This window comes from Apostichopus japonicus, chromosome 8 (genome assembly GCF_037975245.1).
Source record: "Apostichopus japonicus isolate 1M-3 chromosome 8, ASM3797524v1, whole genome shotgun sequence".
NCBI classification, from domain to species: domain Eukaryota; kingdom Metazoa; phylum Echinodermata; class Holothuroidea; order Aspidochirotida; family Stichopodidae; genus Apostichopus; species Apostichopus japonicus.
The window spans coordinates 26046147-26066964 of NC_092568.1; the positions used below are offsets into that span (position 1 = coordinate 26046147).

Consider the following 20818-nt stretch of genomic DNA (forward strand, 5'->3'; position numbering starts at 1 on the left):
TGGTGCTCATTGGTGACTAATATGTGGACCCTTGGCAGTCGAAATGGAGTCGAAAAGGGCATGCAGAGGGTTAAGGAACTTTTCGCGAAGACTACGAATGAATTTAATTGGCAATTCGAGTAGTTGGTCTATAACGACTAAATAAATGTGACCGTTAGCGAAACCGAAGGGAATATGGGAAGGGGGATGTAGGAAGGCCTGGTGAAGAAGGGGGGGAGGAGGGGGACAACCGAGATGATGAGCTCAGAAGGGAAAGGAAGGGAAATGATAGAGGAAGGAGATGGAAGAAGATGGAGAGTTAGGAGTGGAGAAGGAAGGGAAGGAAATATAGGAAGAAAAGGGATGGCGAAGAATGACAGAGGACCTTATAGACAGGAAGGGGACGCTTTCCTGAGTTTTCTCATTTAACCTGAATTATTATCTTGCTATAGCATTCAAACTGTACGTTTATATTCAAGGGTCTTTATTCTATACCTATATATAACGATGCACGATGCTGCAAAATTCACATTGCTTTGTGTTTAAAACTGTAAAGTAACACGCAATTTATTTTTGTATTTTTACATTACTCGACATTTCCATTCCATGGCAGTTAAAGGTACTGACTTTGATGTACAGACTAGCATGGGACCCATGACTGATGTTAATGTCGGCATTCCATTGTTTGGTATATTCTAAATCCTATTTTTAGAATTCTAACAGTTGCTGAATATGATCGGGACTCTTTTTGCATAGCCTATATACGATGACCCACTAACTACGTAGTGCATTAAAATTCCTGAATTGGAAATTAATATCCAAACATTATTAATATGCAGGCAAATTTCAAGTATATGGCAGAAATTCTAAGCAGCCTATATGCATGAAGACCATTGACTTGCATTTAGAAAACTACAAATTAAATGATAACGTCTAGTGAAAGTTCGACGCGTGTCAGGCCTAACCAAGATGCAAATATCATATTCCGAGTTTGTTATTCTTAACGGATGACTTTACTCACCAGCTGCGTCCAATCCAAGCATCAGAATCCGCGACTCCTTCCCTCCAGAGATTGGAAACTTATAATCCACATTAAGAACATCCGATAGTTTTCCCATAGCCTTCCCCATGGTTGGTAAATCTTATCCAACTGTTTCTTAACTTTTTATGTATGTATGTCCATATCCATAAACGGTAAGACAACCCGTGCAAAACAAAGTCTCAAAATTCTAGCCTTGCTTAGATTTAATGACGTAAAGAGAGAAAGGTGAAACAAACAATCTTAATCTTTTAATCCCGGTCGACACAGAGAGATTAACCAAATGAAGGGAACAAGTCCCTGCTCTCACTGCTCGAAACACTGTAGCAGTATGATAACGACACGCTAAAACAATAACCAGCGAATTAATGAGATATTCCCAGACTGAACCAGCAAGTAAACACTTCAAGTCGAGAGCACGGTTACGCAATCTAAGTAGCTAAGTGCGTAATGTGGTCCTATACTTGACTTGGAAGAAAGCTGAAGCTGTGTTATAAGTTTCTTAGTTCCGAGTAGTTTTAATTCCTACAGACTAAACCAGTTTTGCAATTAGCTGCAAGATATGCCGGTTTATTTCTCTATTGCAGGTCTAGCTCAGATGGTAAATTAGATAGGGAATAGAACACTTTACTGAGAGCCTTGATCCACTATGGCTAACAACTCTTACAGTTGGATGAAGAGCTTGCAGCCACGTACCGGTATTGATGGTCAGAACTCGACAAGAACTCATTGAAAGTAAAGACAAACTACAGTTAAAATTTCAGGCAGCTTTTCCATTCACCATTTTTTATTTTCCAATTTCAATTCCAATGCCAAAAGTGGTCTTTGATATTCTGAAACAAAGTTTTTATGCAAGCTCAGCGCTGAAAAGATATTCCGTGTGAGTAGTCTGTACACACACTGTGTATCATAGACAGTACTGTAGACAGGCGACACAATACAAAATTACGACTCTATGGTACAGACAGTCTGGCACGATCCCCAAATCGAAAATCTTCAGAATATAAAGAAAATCCCACTGCGTATCCAAATATATATCTCTTTTATTCCGAGACAAGAGATTATTTGTGAACGCTTTTCACCGTTTGTATATATCAGACCGACCGACGCGTGGCTTTCACAATAGGCCTATGTTAATTCACGATAGCACCCCACTCAACTGTTCTAAACCGCAATACCGTAAGATAGACTGATTCGAAAACACGAACTGCGATGATATTCAGTAACGGGGAAGTCAACCCAGGTACATTACACTATGACTATTCGCCTAAAGTTAAACATTGAAAATGACTACACTGTACTACGTGTTTGTACGATACAGTTTAAGTTCCTGTATAAACCTGCACCGTATCATACGTTCCAATCGATACGGTATCATCAACCCTGCGAGTAGTTTGCATGCGTATTACGGACAGTTGATCTATTTGACCTGCGGTTACCGCATTTAGGAACTGGAAGGTTATCAAACAGATCAGCGATGAGTGACTGCCATCAGCAAATTCCTTTTGAATTCCAGGGGTACACAAGTCTCCTTACTTTACTGGTTAATTAGATTGTCATAAGCTATAACCCGAATGTTAAATTGGTGATATATTAGTAACAGTACGTAATTATGTCATATATATATATATATTGCCTTCGACTAAGTTGGAACTAACACTATATGCGTCAACATATAAAATGTTATGACTTATGTTGAATGGTGTGTTAATACCTTTGTATATCTTCCAATCGCAGACTATATGTGACATATTTTATACATTTTATTGAAGCAGTGTACAGACGAGTGTCTCCCAGTGAAGGTTGGTATATAAAAAGAACTTCGAAGCATCCGTTAGGCCAATTTGTCATCTGTAAAAACTTATTTACATCATGACCAAACTCAGCGGAAACTCAGAAGACCGCGGATATATATATATATATATATATATATATATATATATATATATAAACTTTGTGCCAAAACTTGCGATGAATTATCCAAATTTTTGGATAAATTGTTACTGAAATGAAACGTTACCATTTAGAGATGAAACTTATCAATTTGGAAATGATACTTCAACGGGATAAAAAGCCTTATTTCGAGACAAATATCCAAATTCGATCTAAAACGCCCACATGTGGACATTAAACATTGCGAATCTTAAGAGTCAAGATATTGTTATAAATGGTCGAGTTTCAGAGTCGACGTAAAGCTTTTGAAATGGAACTTAGCCCTGAATATAAAAAACAATTGTAACGTCATTATTTTATCACAAGATGCAAGATGATCTGACCCAACGGCAAACAATTTCTGGTAGTGCTAAATTTTTAGCGTTGTTTTGAACTTAAGGTTCAGTCTCGTTTTCTGTTTTATTATTTCTGCTAGTATATACTTAGTACTATGAGAATTTTCTTTTCATGAAACTTTATTCTTTTGTATGGCCGTACATGTTTTCCGTACTTTGGTGCTACTAACTTCAATATGAAAATACCGTGTGGCCAGCCTCGGATGACAATGCTACGAGAAGTATATTTAGGCGGATAGAATGCAGTCGTTAAAAGATGATGATTCCTTTCCTGTCGCCAGAACTGGTCACATTGCCTGTGCAGTGAATGGAAATATGCTCATATGGGGTGGATTTGGAGTAATTATTCTTATTTGCATGTAGTATTTCCGCTTTAAGTACTAATAGTTCATGTGAACCAGTTTCGCGACAAATGGCAGTGCGAATTATCAACATTGCTATTTGTTATTGTGTAACATATTTTTATTGAATTATGGCAAGCTTTGTACTATGAAGTGACAATTGTACCTATTGCCAAGCTAGTTTCTCAAAAGTGATGTGAATTCCGCAATAATTTTGCTCCATTTGCAGACATATATTTATGTTTTTTGTTGTTGAAACTGTAGGCAATTTCACTTCACTTGTAAGTTGTAGGCATACCACTTGTTGTAGGCCTATAGCCTTTGCTATGATGTAACAGTCTAATTTAATCAGTGTAATGCATCAAACTTTAAAGTGGTCTGTCTCTAAGGTGTAACAATGACTGCTCTATGCGATAATGCAAATATAATTAGTAACATAGGACAGGCTTAGAAAGAATTACTGGGTGAGTTTTATTCATTCTTCCTATTGGACAATATTCACAACAGCTCACGAATATATGGCAACTTCTTGTTAAATTTCATGTTATTACATAATACAAGAACTTTTAGTACAAACACAAGGAGCTAAAATGTCATTTTTAACTCTCCTCACGCATCGTAATATTGTCCTAATCTGAAAGCTATGATTCATAAGAATATTCCCTTTTGCTTCTAAAGCATGTACCATACAGTACTACAGTGATGATGTTTTAAAAGTATGACTGTTTTGAGAATGTTGATTCCTGTTAGATTACATGTCATTGAGACCACCTAGGTTGCCAGACTTTCGAGACCTCTGTCCACTGCAACAGCTATTAAATACTGCAACATCCCCTATCTGTAAGCAAAATTGACCAATGAAAATTGTCCACTTGGCGCATGACATCACTACATGTTCAGGGTTCCCATGGGTGCTTGAAAGTCCCTGAAAAGTGCATAAATTCTGATATTTTCCAAAAAGTTCTTAAAAGTGTAAAGAGAAATACTGGAAAAATCTTTGAATTACATTATTATGTTATGTACTGTGGGGTTGTCCAAAGCCATGGCAGTCTTCCAGTTTAGTTACTTCTGCCCTGCTGTAAGCTATTACTTCTCCATTCCTTGGTGAGGGCCTATATTCCTTCTTTGGTGATTCCTTCATATTGGAGACCTACATGTATATGTATCTATAGTCTCTTGTAATGGGCATCAACCTGCTAAAGAATTGGAAGTAAGAAAGGGGGTAGCATTCCCTTGTTGCCAGAGCTAATATAAGTCCCTTACAGTACACAGTTTATATATCCACAGACCATCATGTGGTGAAACTGGTGTCTGCCCTATGTTCCGACAAACGTATGTTTGGACATCTTAATGATCTGACAACCCTGTGTTGAAAATCTTATTTTCTATGAGGGAAGAACAATATAACGATAAATCAGCTGAAAATAACAATTAAATGTTTTATAAATTTATTTAGTTAGATTATCACGTCTATAGTAAATTGTGGCAAGGACTAGTTCATCTCAGTCAAAATAGTGTCAGATAGTCCTTGAAACCCCCCCCCCCTCGGCTATTTTGTCCTTGAAAAGTCCTTGAATTATGTTTAAAGATCATTTGGGGACCCTGATGTTGCTGTTTAAGTGTAATTTTACCTAATTATTTTTTTTTTATGTTATTCACTGTTACAGCAAGCTGATAATGGATTTGGAGAGAAGTATGTTCCCTGTGAAAGCCTCTGGGTGTACAATCTTGAACTGCAAGAATGGTGAGTTAGTACTGTATATATTCACAAAATGAATCGTCTTGCAAACATGAAAAACTGGTGCAGAAATAGAGAGGGTTAGGGGGGGGGCTGTTGAAATGTGTGTGGGCGTGGGGATTAGAGAACTGGTGTTCTGTATATTTCAATAATCTACCTTAAATTCAAGGAGTATCACCATGTACCAAATTCTTGACTAATCAGTTTGCCATCATAATTAAGAAATGTCAGATTTACTCCATCAATAGTTAAGTTATTTGAAGTCTGCATAAAGAATATACACTGCCGTTCATTTCCCCAGTGCTTTGTGTATATTTTAAGAAGAATTTTTTATATGACAATATTGAGTAAAGCCGTTTCATTCAGAGTGCCATGCTATTCATAACTAATACGCTCTATCTAATGGGAGTTGAATCTACCCACATATTACGATAAATTTGTTATCACAAAATCTGTTCACACCTCAATTCATAGGACCAGACATGAAGTTCCTGGATTGAATATGATTGGTCGATCAGGCAGTGGATGTTTCAGTCACAGAGGCAAGATGTATGTCTGGGGAGGCTTTCCAAATCATACAAAAGAGGTACCAAAACTACAACTATTTTGATTGTCCAGTTTTTCTCATTGTGTTTATGTCCATCTTTCATCTGTCAGGGAATGCTTTTAATGTAGTATCTTGCTACGTAAACATATTGTCTAAAGTTGTTCCGTTCAAGTATGTTTAGTTGGGCACGACTTACTATGTCGAATGTTTTATGTCCCAAGAGTTCACTAACATTTTATCTAGATACTGTTGGTGATACAAATGTGTCTTGTACCCTCTACTCATTTAGTTACATACAGTAGATACTACTGAGAATAGTTTTTCACCTTTTAATAGGGAGAGTTTGACTAAATAATGTACCCCCTATCACCTGCTAGACTTCAATTTTAACCTCTTTTGCCCTTTTTATTTAATTTTAAATTTCGCCATGCATATGTTGGTAGAACATACCAAACTTGTCAGTAGTACATCAATAGCTGATAGTTTAACAGTTGTTACAAAAGATTAATAAAGCAACAATTACTTGCTCAAGTTACAATTTTTGAATTTTCTCTCTCAGGTATATTGTCTTGATACAGCTGGAATTTCTTGGCAGACCATAGAGTCAGAAGGGGAAGTCCCAGAGTACAGAGATAAATTCGTTTCCTGGCAATATCATGAAAGGTGATTTTGAATTTGGCCACTGGTCAAAAACCAATTTGAATTTCTACTGTTATTTCTTCCTGCATAGAAGAAGCTATCATGTTACAATGAATTTGTTTCATTAGAATATAAATTGCCATAAAATATTTGGCATTGGTGTCCTCTAGTTGCATTTACAATTGTTATGTCATTGGCTGTGAACAAGCAAAAGTACAAAGTGTTGTTCATTTTTGAAGAGTGATGTGGACATTTATGTTTAATTTTCAACACAATACTGGTTGAGATGTATTCAGTCCCACCTTAATTTGCATATGAAACTAGGTTGAAGCTGTTAGTTAGCTGTTATTTAGTGATTATCAATGCTAATTATCAACTAAATTCATGTCTTTGGTTGGCTTGAATTGCATTCTTGACATTGTATGTCATTTTGCAACAGGTCACATCGATGAGAAATGAATGGTGAATTTTCCTACTTTCAGAAACACGTGGCGAGGTTGAAATAAAACAAATTCCTATCGATGTAAAGAAATAAGACTGTGGGTTGACCAAAAGCTGGATCAGTATTTCTGACATATTTAGGGCAATAGTCAGTAATTTTAAGCTTCAGCGTTTCATCAATTTCGTGCCAAGCAATTTGCCAATTATTACCGATAAATGTCCATGTGCCTTTGGGCAATGTTAGTTACAACTTTGTATGTACATCACCAAAAGTCAATGTAACAGATTCTTGTTGACATGATATGTCAAGATTCTCTCTCGCTACTCTAAATGATAAAATGTGTTTGACATTGAAGATGGTTTAATGTTAGTCACATGTACATTAGGCATGCAACCATCTTCTGGCTCGTATCATCTCTTTCAGACTGATAGTCTTTGGTGGATTTGGACCTCAACCAGTTGACGCCACCAAGGACTCTTGGGTGCTGGATCCAAGTAGCATAGTTGAAGGACTTGTAAGTAATCTATGTTTGTAGCGATTAGATCAGATAAAGATTTTATGAAATGGAACCAAATATTTAAAAGGTGTCAGCGCAATATATTTCAACATTAGAATGGCTAAAAAATCAATACAAATTCTGACGCATAAAGTCACAATCAAAAATGGTGCGCGATTGCATACCCCTGTTGATTTGTTGGAGCCTAGTCAGTACCTGAAACTGATGTATTACAGAGTATAAATGTTAGTGGGCTTGAGGCTTCAATCCTAGAAGGGAGCTTCTTCAGAGACAGACTAAAATAAAAACAGAGGAAACAAGCTAATTAGATATATGGGACAGACAAGTTAAGTGGAATGCCGACCAATGAACAGAGTAGAAGGGTGTAAGACATATTATTCTGTTCATTAGGCATGTTTCTTAGCTTATTCTAACAGATGGGGAATTTCAAGAATAAAGATACGAAAACATAAAAAAAATATTTTAATTGATCTGTAATTTATATAAAAATTGAATATTATGCAATCCCCAAATGATTATTCGTCCATATCCCATTTCAAATATTATGCTTGGTATTTTAGTTCATTTTTGTTTAATACTGCTTTTCACTCTCAGCCTCAGTCAAGAGGTTGGAACAACGACCTGTTTGAATATAACATTGAAACCAATAGGTGGAGAAAACCGAAAACTAAGGTAAGTATCGCTAACCTCGCTGTCTCCTTAAAGACAATCATTATTTTTTACAAGAGAGTTATTATTAGGTTTGTTAACCTTTAACAGCATTTTTCAATACATGCACACTCAAGGGCGTAGGAACCGGGGGGGCTGGGGGGGGGGGCGCCAGCCCCCCAGTGAAAAATTTGGGGGGGGCGGAAGTATCATTCCGCCCCCCCCGCTTCGCAAGTCAGAAAACCCCTTTTTCATTTCCAAATGAGAAAAAAATCTCATTTGGAGCACCAAATTGCATCTAAAGCCAGGTGAAAATGCAAACTTATTTACAAAATGGAGTGGGTGTTGAAGTGTGCTATATTGCACCAAATTGCATCTGAGGCCACCTGGAAATGCAAAACAATTCCAAAGGGGAGGGGGACACCCCCTCCCCTTACACCCCTCCCCCAGGCCGGCCATCAGTCTTCAGCCCCCCCACTCAAAAGTACCTTCCTACGCCACTGTGCACACTTGATTGAAATTAAAGAGATAGTCTGGTTTGCTGACCATGATCGATTAATAATTTTGCAAAAATAATAATAATTTTAGCATGATAATTAATCCATTGTTCATTTTTTTGACTATTTATGACCAAATCCATGCTCTCTTTCAAAGAGTGCTTTTAGTTCATTTTATTGGTTGTATTGTGTTGCATTCTTCATTTCTGTCCGCAGGGTCCAGTTCCATGTCCCAGGGCCTCTCATGCAGGTGCAATTATTGGGCAAAGAGGCTTTATATTTGGAGGCAGGTTTAAGGTGAGTTATTCATATGAAATATAACAGGAATAACAAAAAGAACAAAATCTATCTGGACTTTATCCCTGGTGTACTTTATAAATATTGAATGCTGTTTTAGTATTCAGTGTAGTTTGGCTTTTTTTTCTTTCTTTCTTTTGTATTCAAATCCAAATCAAGGGCTACAGAAATATGTCATTGTGATTATTCATCATGTATTAAAGGGAACTTACAGAAGTGAATTTTTGGAACATTGCTCTCTAGGCTGTCTTCCATCTCTCTCATTGAGTGTCACTTTACATTCATGCCTGTTTTCATATCAATCATTGCCATTTTGCCTCAATATGTTGGAGATGTCTTAACCTTTTGGTAGTTTTCACAGTACATTCGGTTGTCCAGGAAATATTTAGCAAATGTTTGGTGAAAAGAATAAACACACTTTGGGCCAGTAAACCTCCTCTTCAGGTGGATTTCAATATCTCCAATTTGATGGAGGGAGGTACAAATTTATCTTTTAACCTGTTGAGGTGTTCCAATGCAGTCTGCATAGAACAAACAAGCTTTAGGCCAGTAAACCTCCTCTTCAGGTGGATTTCAATATCTACAATTTGATGGAGGGAGGTATTAATTTATCTTTTAAGCTGTTTAGGTGTTCCAATGCAGTCTGAATAGAACAAACAAGCTCTGGGCCAGTAAACCTCCTCTTCAGGTGAATTCAATATCTCCAATTTGATGGAGAGGGATACAAATTTATCTTTTAACCTGTTTAGGGGTGCCAATGCAGTCTGAATTTGGTGTAGACAACTAGTCGTCCACCCGACAACCTCCAGAGTTGATTTTGGTCGTCCGATCAGAAATTCGGTCGTCTTGATAAATGGGATGACTGTTTTTAGATTTGTCCTGGCTGATATTTATATCGTCAGACCTGCTGTTTTATCTTTTGCAGGAAAAGAGGAGAAGTGACATGCACTGTATTGATCTTATCACATTTACTTGGAGTGGCAGGTAAGCTTACTTAATTAAAGTACCCCATCCTTTTATCATTTCATCCATACGATCAGTTGCATCCGTCTCTCAGCTTCTCTTCTCATCCATTCAACTCCTGCTGCATTATTTAAAGTATCACTATACTTTGTGATCTAACGTTGATTTCATTTATAAAATACAGAGTAAGAATTTTGCCTGCACTGTAGCTTTTCACTTTTTTTAGTGATTTTTATTGTTTTCTGTCACAGATTAACGATCCAGGGTCCTATGCCAGAGGGTAGATCATGGCACTCATTGACTACCGTAGGACCTCATCATTTACTCCTGTGTGGAGGATTTAACACCACCTGCAAACCATTAGGTAATTTTATTTAAATCTGCCTTCATTTAAAGCAGCAGTCAGACAATTGAGTTTTCTAATTTTCAGCAGAGTGGCAAATTTCTGCAATTTGCATAAAAATTAATAACAAGGAGCATTTGGGTATCTTTGCAAACTTTGAGGAAGTAAAAAAAAAAAAAAAATTCTTGGCCTGATACAAATTACCAGTATAGCAAAACACTTGCTTATCTATGCTAGATACTACTTTAACTAGAATTGGAGAATTGGAAGAACTTGGTGCAAATATTTGGATTGAGAGTTTTAGCACTCAGTGTTGTCAGAGTTTTGATAGTTTTATAGCTTCTCTGAAACAGAAAGTAACATTGGCCATCTACCTTGGCAACATTTAATCTCCACTATGTTGCCATTCTAACTGTGCAGATGCTTGTTAGTGTTTCGGCTTGCACTTAACATTTTTATTAGGTCTTTTTGTTTTTTTGTTACCAACATTCCTTACTTCACAATGCAGATGATATGTGGTTATTTGACACAAAACAGTTACTGTGGAGAAGATTAGAATGGGATCTGCCTACACCGAGGTAAGTATCGATGCTTCTCTGCCGTTTGGATAAAATATTGTCACCCTGATCACTGATCACCCTGTCACCACTGTCACCCTGATCACTCCGTCACAGTCCTAGTTTACACGGACTGGGGCTAAGAGTGTGTCAGTTCAGTGAAACTGGCCAACCTTTACCTTGGGTGACTTTTCTTGAAAAGGTATCATGCATATGAACTAAATGTTTACAAATGCAATTCTGAGCAATGACAATGTTCACAAATAGCAAGGAACCTGACAATGTTAACAAATAGCAAGTAACATGACAATGTTAACATATAGGAAGGAACGTGATAATGTTAACATATAGGAAGGAACGTTACAATGTTAATAAATAGCAAGGAACCTGCCGATGTTAACTAAAAGCAAGGAACCTGACAATGTTAACAAATTGCAAGGATCATTTCACATAAATGCTGTTGCCTTTGTTTAATATTAAGCAAGAAATACATTGAGCTGTTCCATCCCATCAGTGTTCTGTTTATTCCCTCATAATTATGATAATGTGAAAAACGTGAATTGCAGTGGGTCCTGCTTCAGTTCATCAGAGACTAATCGAAACTGTTTCAATTCCAATGAGCCTAAGATGTAATACGCCAGACGTATTTGGTTCTCAGAAACAAACTGATTTTGACTACATATCGATTTTAATGAATTTATTACAATGTGACAAAGTTTTAAGTTGTTTATCTGCTGCAGCAAAGAGTGATTGTTGAGGCAGGTATTAAAGACTAAGAACAGCCCAATGACAACAAACTTTCCTTACAGATAATGTGACTGCCATCATACAGTATCGATTCTCTTTGATCAAAGGTTGTGGCATACAGCTGTGGCAGGCCTGCATCTCGGAGAGGTGGTCATCTTTGGCGGTTGCACCAACAATATACTAGATAGACATGAAGATACAGTGTACACTAACAGTCTTTTACACATATCAGTCACCGCAAAACCATTACTCAGGTAATTCTTTCTTTGATCAATTTAAACACCCTTTGATCTCAGCAAAACTGAGGATCGATATGTTCTTTATTCTTTCTTTTCTTTGAATTTTTTTATTTATTTTTTGAATGAATTTGTCTTTGAATTTTTTTGATCCTAGCATAATCTTCTTCATAGGTAAATAACATCTGAAGAATACCAAACTGGGATAAAAAAGGTGTGACTTGAACCTTTTCATATAGATACCTACACAGATTGGCTAATTTAGAAGGAGAATTTGTTTGGCCCTTTTATTTATTTTTCATTTATCTTAATATTTTCTTATATTTGATGAAAAGTTTTACAGTTATGACTTGTAGTTAGCACCCAAATCAAAACCTAAAACAGATAACTTTCCATCCCTGAGGTTGTCGACTAATTAGTATTAAGAGGGGACGGATGAGAGGAGTATCGTTAGTTACCAAAATAACTACCCAAATATGGATAAGAATAGAACTGTACAAAGTAAAACAATGACATTACTGTGTACCTTGTTTTGAGCAAGAATTATGTTTGCAGCTAATTTTGCTGATGAAAAGGTTCAGAAAAGTCTTCCCCCTAATCCATTCCCGATGTCAGCCTACGCCGCGAATTCACAATACTCACATACATAACTCTCAAAATAAAATAAAACAAGAACTGTTAGCAAACTGCTTATCCACTAAAGAGCCTGTGTAAGAGAATGTGTAACGGTAAGTTGGCCTGACGTTTCAATGCTAAGCAGGATCTTCTTCAGAGTTTTCAGACATACATAATTCTCATTAGGACGTATCATTCTCTTCAAGTATGGCATTCTCCTTACACTCATACATAGTGTGTAAATCTGATGGTACAATCACGTTGTGAGTAAGATATGGATTAATGTTAATTGGATTTTAGTGTGAAATGATGGAATTAAGGTATAGATTCAAGCCATTGCTATTGTGGTGGTATCTACCCAATAAATCCAGGACATTTTGAACACCATAGCTTTATTCGTTATTAATGTAAATTTACACCTCTTTTTTCCTTCCTCTCCTAATTTCTTCTTCATTTTCTCGTACATTGTAGGATATGCTACGAGATGATATGGCAACACGTCGACCGATTCAGACAAGAAATAGAAAACCTCCCTCCTTGTTTGAAGAGAAGAGCTTTGAAGATGACATCACCAAGGTGACAAGATGAATTTATGGATGCTATAGGTGGCAATCATTCAGCTATTTCTTCAGGAGGTATGTTCCTCAAGCCATCCGACTCTAAATCTCATCTGTGGTCAAGAGGTCATGTCATATGGACAAAGGCCTGGTGTGAAAATATCAGCACTCGTTTGAGTTAACAATCTGGGACATCCAAGATGACAGTTGCCATATTATCAGACTATTTGGCGAGGGGGTGACTCACTGAGGGGTGGGGCATGGAAGTCGACCATTGTGAGAAGTGGCCAGATACTTAAGAACACTAGTTTAGTGATTATGAGGTTTAAACAGAATGAATCTCAAATCTACAACTACTGTTTTATTGCTGTTTTTTCCAGTTTTGTAATGTTTAAGATCTAGTCATTGCTGACAATGCTCTGAATATTCAGTAAGATCTGGAGGCTTGATTAATACACACATGATGGAGACGCAGTTATATATGTGGTCTTAACTACCAAGGTACTACTACTGTTGTATACAAGCATACAATGCATATTGTCTGGTGTGTAGTTTCATCCTTCTCCTCTAACATTTCAAGTTGTATGCTGACCTTCTCAACTCTGTAATGCATTTGAATCTGGTGGGAATGTTTTGAGCATAAACTTCTAATATGCATTCTTGAAAGATTCTAGAGAAACCCCAAATAATATAACATTGAGATATGGGTGTGGGGAGAGGGTGCGGTGAGGGGGGTGGAGCAGATTGGAAGGTGTTGTATGGGAGGTACACTGGGAATGCATGTTTTCTCACAAATCAAATGAAACCTTGTTATTCAAACTATTTACGTCACATGTGTTTATTTATTACATGATCTGCGTTAACAAACGAACAACATGTGTTTATGCTTTTATTTACCTTTTATTCATTATTTATGACAGAATTTATTTATTTTGATGTTGCTTGAGAAGAAAGCCTTTACTCTGGACCTATAATGCAATGGCACAAATTGATTATCTTGCCTTGAACAGCATCTCCTTGAAGGCAGTGTTTTACTCCGCAATCAATGAAAAGGCGCGGGTCAGAAGCATCACCTTTTCAAGTTTCTCTCTTATCATTGGTGTGTTTATAAAGTACCTATTACAAATGTTTACAAGGTTATATATTTAAACAAAACAATGATATTTCCTCTTCAGTAATTCATTATAATTAAATTGAGAAACCAATGCTTGATTCTTTTGTTTTCTACACTTTAGAAATACTCAATTTAAAACGGTACAAGAAATACAAGTATAAGGGTGATTTGACGTCATCAAAGACACCCAACGGAAAGTGTTATAACAGCAATGATCGTAACCGCCCCCACCCTCCTCCTCCCCCCTTCCCTCCCCCTCCCCCTTCCCTCCCCCTCCTCACTTCAGAACAATGACAGATTTGACAAACAGTGATCGTCACGCCCTTCTCTCTCCTTTTCCTTACGTTTTCTAAGAAAAATCTTTTTTTTGAAAACTAACATGCCCTTCAGTTTATCAGTTTGAATCAGACTCTAATGCAGGGTTTCCCTAACTTTATCCCCCCACGAACCCCCTGTGGATGTCAGAGTTGTCCACGAATCCCCAACTTTTCGAGACACGATCTGAGTCATTATTATACTATAATACGCATAAACAGTGCTTTATAAAAGATCAAGTTCATAGTGCAATATTGTAATAAAAAAAAAGAAAGAAAAGAGTTTGTCGATAAGTACAACTTTTTTACATTACTAAATTATATGATATATCAGATTTAAGTTCAACAAAATGTACTCTAGCTTTGACTTTCAGAAACGTCTCACGCACCCCCTGGGATAGACTCATGCACCCCCTGGGGGTTCATGCACCCCAGTTAGGGAACCCCTGCTCTAAAGTGTCTCTATTGGCGAATTTGATCTGTTCCTACATAGGCGTTGTATCTCCATTTCTTGCTCCATTGACTTTCACATTAATGTTGGTTGGTAGAGCGTAGATATGATTTTTCGACTGACATTTTGGCCTTCCATGCTATTAAATTTAATAACCCAAGTTACTTGTGTGATATCATTCTTGCATCAACAAACTTAAAAATAGGCCATCTACATCACGATATCTTGACCAACTTCATGTTCCAGTGACTCGAATGAAAACGATTTCGGATCGCAGCTTTCATCATGCTGCCCCCCTGTTTGTGGAACTCACATCTAGTAGATATTAGGTCCCTGGACTCACTTTGACCAGTTTAAGCTTCCTCTTAAAACTCATCTTTTTTTCACATTAGTTATTACATGTGTTCTTTTTGTCATCACCTGTAAATCGCATTGAGCAACTTTTGTTGGATTCTGCACTATATAAGACTAATTATTATAATTATTAAGGTAGCTGATAGTTTCTGGTAAATTGCGCAGTGACATTTACCCACCATGACGGCAAGGACTCCTTCCGTAAGTTTTCTTGCTCACATTGTTACCTCATCCGCCTGTATTAACCTTTTATTTAACTCTTTAAAAAGTCATGGTTTCCTGTTCTCAATGCCAAGAATATCCGCATGTGAAATGACTCATGCTTCCGGATTTTCAATGTTGGAGATATTTTGATGATATGAGAGCGTCACATTAGCCTGCTCACATACATCTAAAGACGGTTCCATTTATGACGTGTATGTGTGTGCTTAAAAACACACCTCCACCCCGTCCCCTTCCCCACCCCTTCCACCATTCCCATACCCTCCACACGTATGTACACACTGAAACACAATCAGAACTGTACGGTCCTTTCGACTTCGAGACTATGGTCCTCGTATTCTGTTCAGGTCGGGTGGCGTTGCTGTCGATTTTTAGTATTGGTGATAGAAGCATATGTTTGTTCACGGTTTTCCGTGTTATCCGCGAAGAACGAAGAAATAAAATCACTGTTAAGAGCTTCTGTACTCGTAGAACTGTTTTAGGTTACATGACAACAATGCTCGCTCAAATTACGCCAAGAAATATTAGATTCATTAAATAACTCCAAAACGAAAAGAACAGATGTTTGCAGAACGGTGATTGGTGCATTGGTCAGCCGATATAAGAAGATCACATGACTTCATAACCCATTGTGATCGTGATATACTACTATAAATGTTAGTACTTAACGTCATTTGATGGTTGGTTTTATGAGATAGGATATGTAGTCGGATTTGTTGATTGGATGTATGACGTAGGATATGACGTCAGATTTGATGGCGGGTTCCAATTTATGATGACCGACGGGGGTGACTCATTCATCTTGACAACGCCTGGTGGGATGAGAGAACTGTGACCTTGGGAAGTAAAAATAGTAAACATGAGTGATTTTATAATGAGCTGAAACTGGATTCTGAAGGAAATATTGTTATAAATACTAGTAACAATACGAACATCTGCTCAATTAGGAGGCCCGGCAATCACGTGATAAAGAATAATATATTCTCATTTTACATAACATATACTTAAGGGAAAATTAATATTTCAAAGAGGACGCCTGCTGACACCCTTGCACGGGGCCCGACCTGGGTCAATACCGACCCCCATAGGTATCTCAGCCATATTTATGTTATAATCCGCGCTAGCTCGTTTGACTAAAAAATATCTCGTGAAAACATAAGCATTCAAATTATTTCATAAAGTAGAAATGTTGTCTCATATGGTGAAAGTTCCTGTATGTTTTTGTTTTGTTTGGACACACTTGACGTATTTTCTATTTACATTATTCACTACAATGTCTCTACGCAATCTATAGTACACATGTATATATATACAGTGGCCACGTTATACTCAAATGCCATTGTCTGTATATTTAATCTCTTTGTACATACGTACTCTCTGGGTCCAAATGAAAATATGACTCTGCACAGTTAGGCCTACTGTTCGTAGAGAACACAGGTTTTCCCCTCGGGATGAGACTAAAAGGAAAGTCAACAAAGAGAAATGTTAATAAAATAATAAAAAATATATATAAAGTAGGCTGGATATAGCGACATTCTCATGTAAATTGTATATATTTGTAAATACTTTGTGGCTTAAAGCGCTCCCCATGGGCGGAATCGCACAGTCACCTGATTGTGTTGTGTATATGCAACAAATATGTTTACTTATCTAGTCTACGATTTGATTTTTGATTTGATTTTATTCGCACTCAGATTGTTCAAAATACAAAACTATTACAAAGACAAAATGGACAAAAAGGACGGAAAAGAAAAGAACAAAAAGAGTAACAGGAGCTAAACTCATTAGGCTGACTGAACGTCGGCCCATTTCCAATGGGGCCCTATAAATCTACATCATGATACCATATAAAATCACCATGGTTTTACCCTATGTTTAGACGATAAATAAAGCCAGAGATTTGCCGATATTTTATGGTGACGAATTGCTTTCAGGCGAAAAACCAAACATCGAAATGTTCAAACTATTTGCCTTCATTACTCTCGAAAAAAAAGGTAAAAAAGATTGCCTCTCGGTGGCGCTATACAACTTTTCTGTTTGTTTCTTTATAGTCGCTTTGCTCTTTTTTTTCTTTTTTGTTGGATGTCTCTCTTCATTCCTTTTCTTTTCTATTGTTTTGCTTGTAAATTCATTCTATACGTTAGTTTAAACATTTACAAACTATTATGTAATAAGTAAATGAAAATCTGAACGATTACGTAATTTACTCATTAGAATTGAAATAAACTTGATTAGAGTCCTAACAAACAAAGAAAAGAACCTATACTCACCATTTATCTTGTCTATCAATGGTTACACTTATGGGATTGGCACGAAACATATTCATTATTTTTCCTTTCTTGATCACCCTTCTCATTGTCGTCCCTCCATTATTCGTAGTATTTGCCATCGCCGAATCTCTGCTTCTAAGTTCTTGCAATAACCCAGTAAGTGTCCTGATATAATCAGTCACCCCACGTATCACCTCCACTTTAGTCGCAAGACCTTGAAACTCTTGCGGAACAGTATGGCTTAAGTTGTTCAATAAATTATTTATCTGAGCCAATCTTTGTCTCTCTCTGACGGTCGCATTAGCCCTACTCCTCGAGAGACGGATATTGAACGGTTCTTTCTGTACTTTTCGTGATGACGCCATTTCCAAGGTAAAATTCAAGCTATATTAAGAAATAATATCATGATTTTTTGCCTACGTTGCCAAGTTACCAACATATAATAGTTACCTTTATATGTACTAGTGCTATTTATATACCAGTGTTACCCCTATATACCAAGGTAACCTAAAACGTCGCTCCCGTTCCACGTCTGGTTACCGTGACACAAAACTCTATATAAATGATATCAAAATTCTGTTTTGAACCGTAGCAAATGTTGCATTTTGGGAAAAAACCTCCTGGCATACATACAAATGCACCAGCTGGGCGAAATCCGATAAGCTATAGAATATTCTTCCATCTATGTAAACCGCTCATATACTACGATAAGCCTATTTTGTATGTGAGAAAGCAATACCTACGTTATCTTGCGAAATATGCGAGCAAGAACTCACCTGGACCTAGATCAGTTTAACTGTAGGTCTTTAACAAATTCTCAGTGTGTACTATTCCCTGGCCAAAGATAAGAAATAGCTCCATATAGTTCATCAAAATGTCAAAATATAATCTCTCTTCTCCAACACGTTTTGCTTTCTAATGCGTTTGTTTTTTTCGTGATACGTTTGGATACATTTCATGAGCCAATAATAAGGTATAATTAATCATTTGACACTCTGTGCCAAACCGACACGATAAAGTAAACTGTTTTGTAACATCCAGTCCTACATTACAGATAATGTTACATTAGGGTATCATGATTTGACGATGATTTCACAGCTTTCCAGATTTGGCTGGCCTCGTTTTTTGTGAACACGCAAGATTCTGAGGTAAATAAACTTTTTATAAACATGACATGTTTTTTGCCTTTCTGGTGACTTTCAAATAACGTCAAAAACTTTGAAAAATTTGTGAAAAGCTTTAAGAAACCATCCGCCATTGTTGTGTTTCAGTTCTTACCTTTCTTTTATGAACTAAACGAGCAACATCAACATTCTAAACTATTTATAATGTTTACCTTCTTTGATAAAACTGCATTTTTAAGTCGCAACCAAGCTGTTAGCGAACGAAGTTCGGTTTACTGTTCGCGACATGACACGTGACCAGTTTCACTTTTGGTATTGAGAAATTGGTCAGTATAGTTTGCAATAACTTGAAGGGAGTGTTTATAGTCCCAATATTACTAGGATAGCATATACGTAGGAACGATGGCAGAGGGAGCAAACCATTTCAGGCAACAAGATGGTGCGCCAGGCAATAAAGGGGGGGGGGGGTGGGTGATGATATATACCGAAAACCTCATACTCCCTGTCTCTCTCTCCTCCTTTTGTTTTCCTGTATTCCGTAAACATCATTAGTTTTCATGCTCGGATATTGACAAGTAAGAAATTAGATAATAGCATCATAAAAATTCATTACGAATTAATGATGATTTTAAGGCATGTTAGAAATGCATTGGCGAAAAAGGAGGTTACGTACTCGAGGTGTGGCACATTGGGTGGGTATTAAGAAGCTTTAAAAGAAAAGAATAATTTAGCGCAATTAATTAGTATGACACCACCAGGTGGCGTAAATTGGCAACTCGCCACTCATCTATATACTAACTCACAACATATTGAAATAAAAAAGCTGCAACCAATCGGCACTTTGTCCGAAGTAGAGAAATCTTCAGTCTCTGTTAGTGATTGACATGTCACACCGGATGCCGATCTTAATTGACACCCGCCCTCTCTATTGCAAGAAAAGGTTCACTGCACCTTTAAGCGAGTTACAAATTTGCAGATACTTTGACAAGTACCCTGAACATATTAAATCGTTTCCTTGCTGTATTGAACTGTTTTTCAAGGAGAGATGTCACACACCTAACATTTTTACTTTGGACGTGTTAATAAAGCCTTTAGCTTTGAACAAATAAAATGCTCTCTCCCACGACGAAGGAGTTCAAATAAGTTTTGTTTGCAGATTTTTAGATCAGACTGTGGAATCTGTATCTATTCGTTAGCTGTGGGACTTGTCCATCAAATTTATAACTCATTAGACCTACCTGACTTGTCAGACAAACATTCGTTTTTCTTCAAACACTTTTAAGCATTCTTGGTAAGAGGTAAAATAGAAACCCGTGTACAGGAAGCAATACAAACATTAGCAAAGATATTTTGTATATAAAGGACTGAAATGTGAAACAAGCAAATACTCAATATAGAATAATTCCTAGTCCACCAAATGACCATCTATACCATTATATTTTTTGTAAGCTTTAAAATGCGTAGTTTGCGTTAACTTTATACATGCGTATCAAATATATGTGAGTTGTGGATTAAGTTATTACACTGACGTATTTGAAGGATAGTGTTAGGCTGAAAATTACAATGGAAATGTTTTGTCCTATATTCTGTTTAACCGTATTGTTCTTTCCCGTCCTGAGTATGTTTTCTTTTTCTCTGTAAAAGGGGATTCACATTCCACACGCTTTTAGTAGCTTCCTTGCGTAATCCCCTCAACCATCTATCATGTTTTAAGTCTATTGTCTGAACACATCACTGTAATTTCTTTGAACATTGTTGGTTGAAATAAAGTTGAAATTGAATTAAAATTGAAATGTTATAAAACATTAAACACATATACATATCATTAACTTGTAATACAACTTATGTTTTTTTAAGAGAATCATCAATGAATAAAATTGGTTGGACTGCATAATACAGCATAGCACAGCATACAACACCATCGGCTCTTCACATGCAACTTACCGAACTAATTATGTTCTCATATAACAATGAGAACA

At 36.9% G+C, this 20818-nt stretch overlaps 3 protein-coding genes across 4 annotated transcripts in view; 1 reads left to right on the plus strand and 2 right to left on the minus strand.

Moving 5' to 3' along the window:
• Positions 1 to 2513, minus strand: part of LOC139971307 (ADP-ribosylation factor 6-like) — a 36780-nt gene extending 34267 nt beyond the window's left edge. The window contains exon 1 of the mRNA XM_071977648.1: positions 1001 to 2513. Within this exon, the coding sequence (XP_071833749.1) occupies positions 1001 to 1109 (109 nt within the window). The 5' untranslated portion in view covers positions 1110 to 2513. The remainder of the gene's footprint in view (positions 1 to 1000) is intronic.
• Positions 2514 to 3459: 946 nt separating this feature from the next.
• On the plus strand, positions 3460 to 13639 carry LOC139971308 (kelch domain-containing protein 2-like). Its single transcript, XM_071977649.1, has 12 exons — positions 3460 to 3645; positions 5315 to 5391; positions 5860 to 5971; positions 6492 to 6595; positions 7437 to 7527; positions 8125 to 8202; positions 8892 to 8972; positions 9898 to 9956; positions 10187 to 10299; positions 10787 to 10856; positions 11690 to 11836; positions 12905 to 13639. The coding sequence occupies exons 1-12, from the start codon at positions 3547 to 3549 to the stop codon at positions 13011 to 13013; spliced, it is 1140 nt and encodes a 379-aa protein (XP_071833750.1). The 5' UTR covers positions 3460 to 3546; the 3' UTR covers positions 13014 to 13639.
• A 726-nt stretch (positions 13640 to 14365) lies between these two features.
• LOC139971310 (uncharacterized) lies at positions 14366 to 18436 on the minus strand. Of its 2 annotated transcripts, none has more exons than XM_071977652.1 (3): positions 17716 to 18436; positions 16816 to 16902; positions 14366 to 16281 (listed from the first exon to the last, which is right to left on the minus strand). In XM_071977652.1, the coding sequence occupies exons 1-3, from the start codon at positions 18078 to 18080 to the stop codon at positions 16239 to 16241; spliced, it is 495 nt and encodes a 164-aa protein (XP_071833753.1). In that variant the 5' UTR covers positions 18081 to 18436; the 3' UTR covers positions 14366 to 16238. The 2 variants fall into 2 exon arrangements, with proteins under 2 accessions (XP_071833753.1, XP_071833752.1); XM_071977651.1 differs by having other exon boundaries at positions 14368 to 16281; positions 16820 to 16902; positions 17716 to 18412.
• Between the last annotated feature and the right edge of the window lie 2382 nt (positions 18437 to 20818).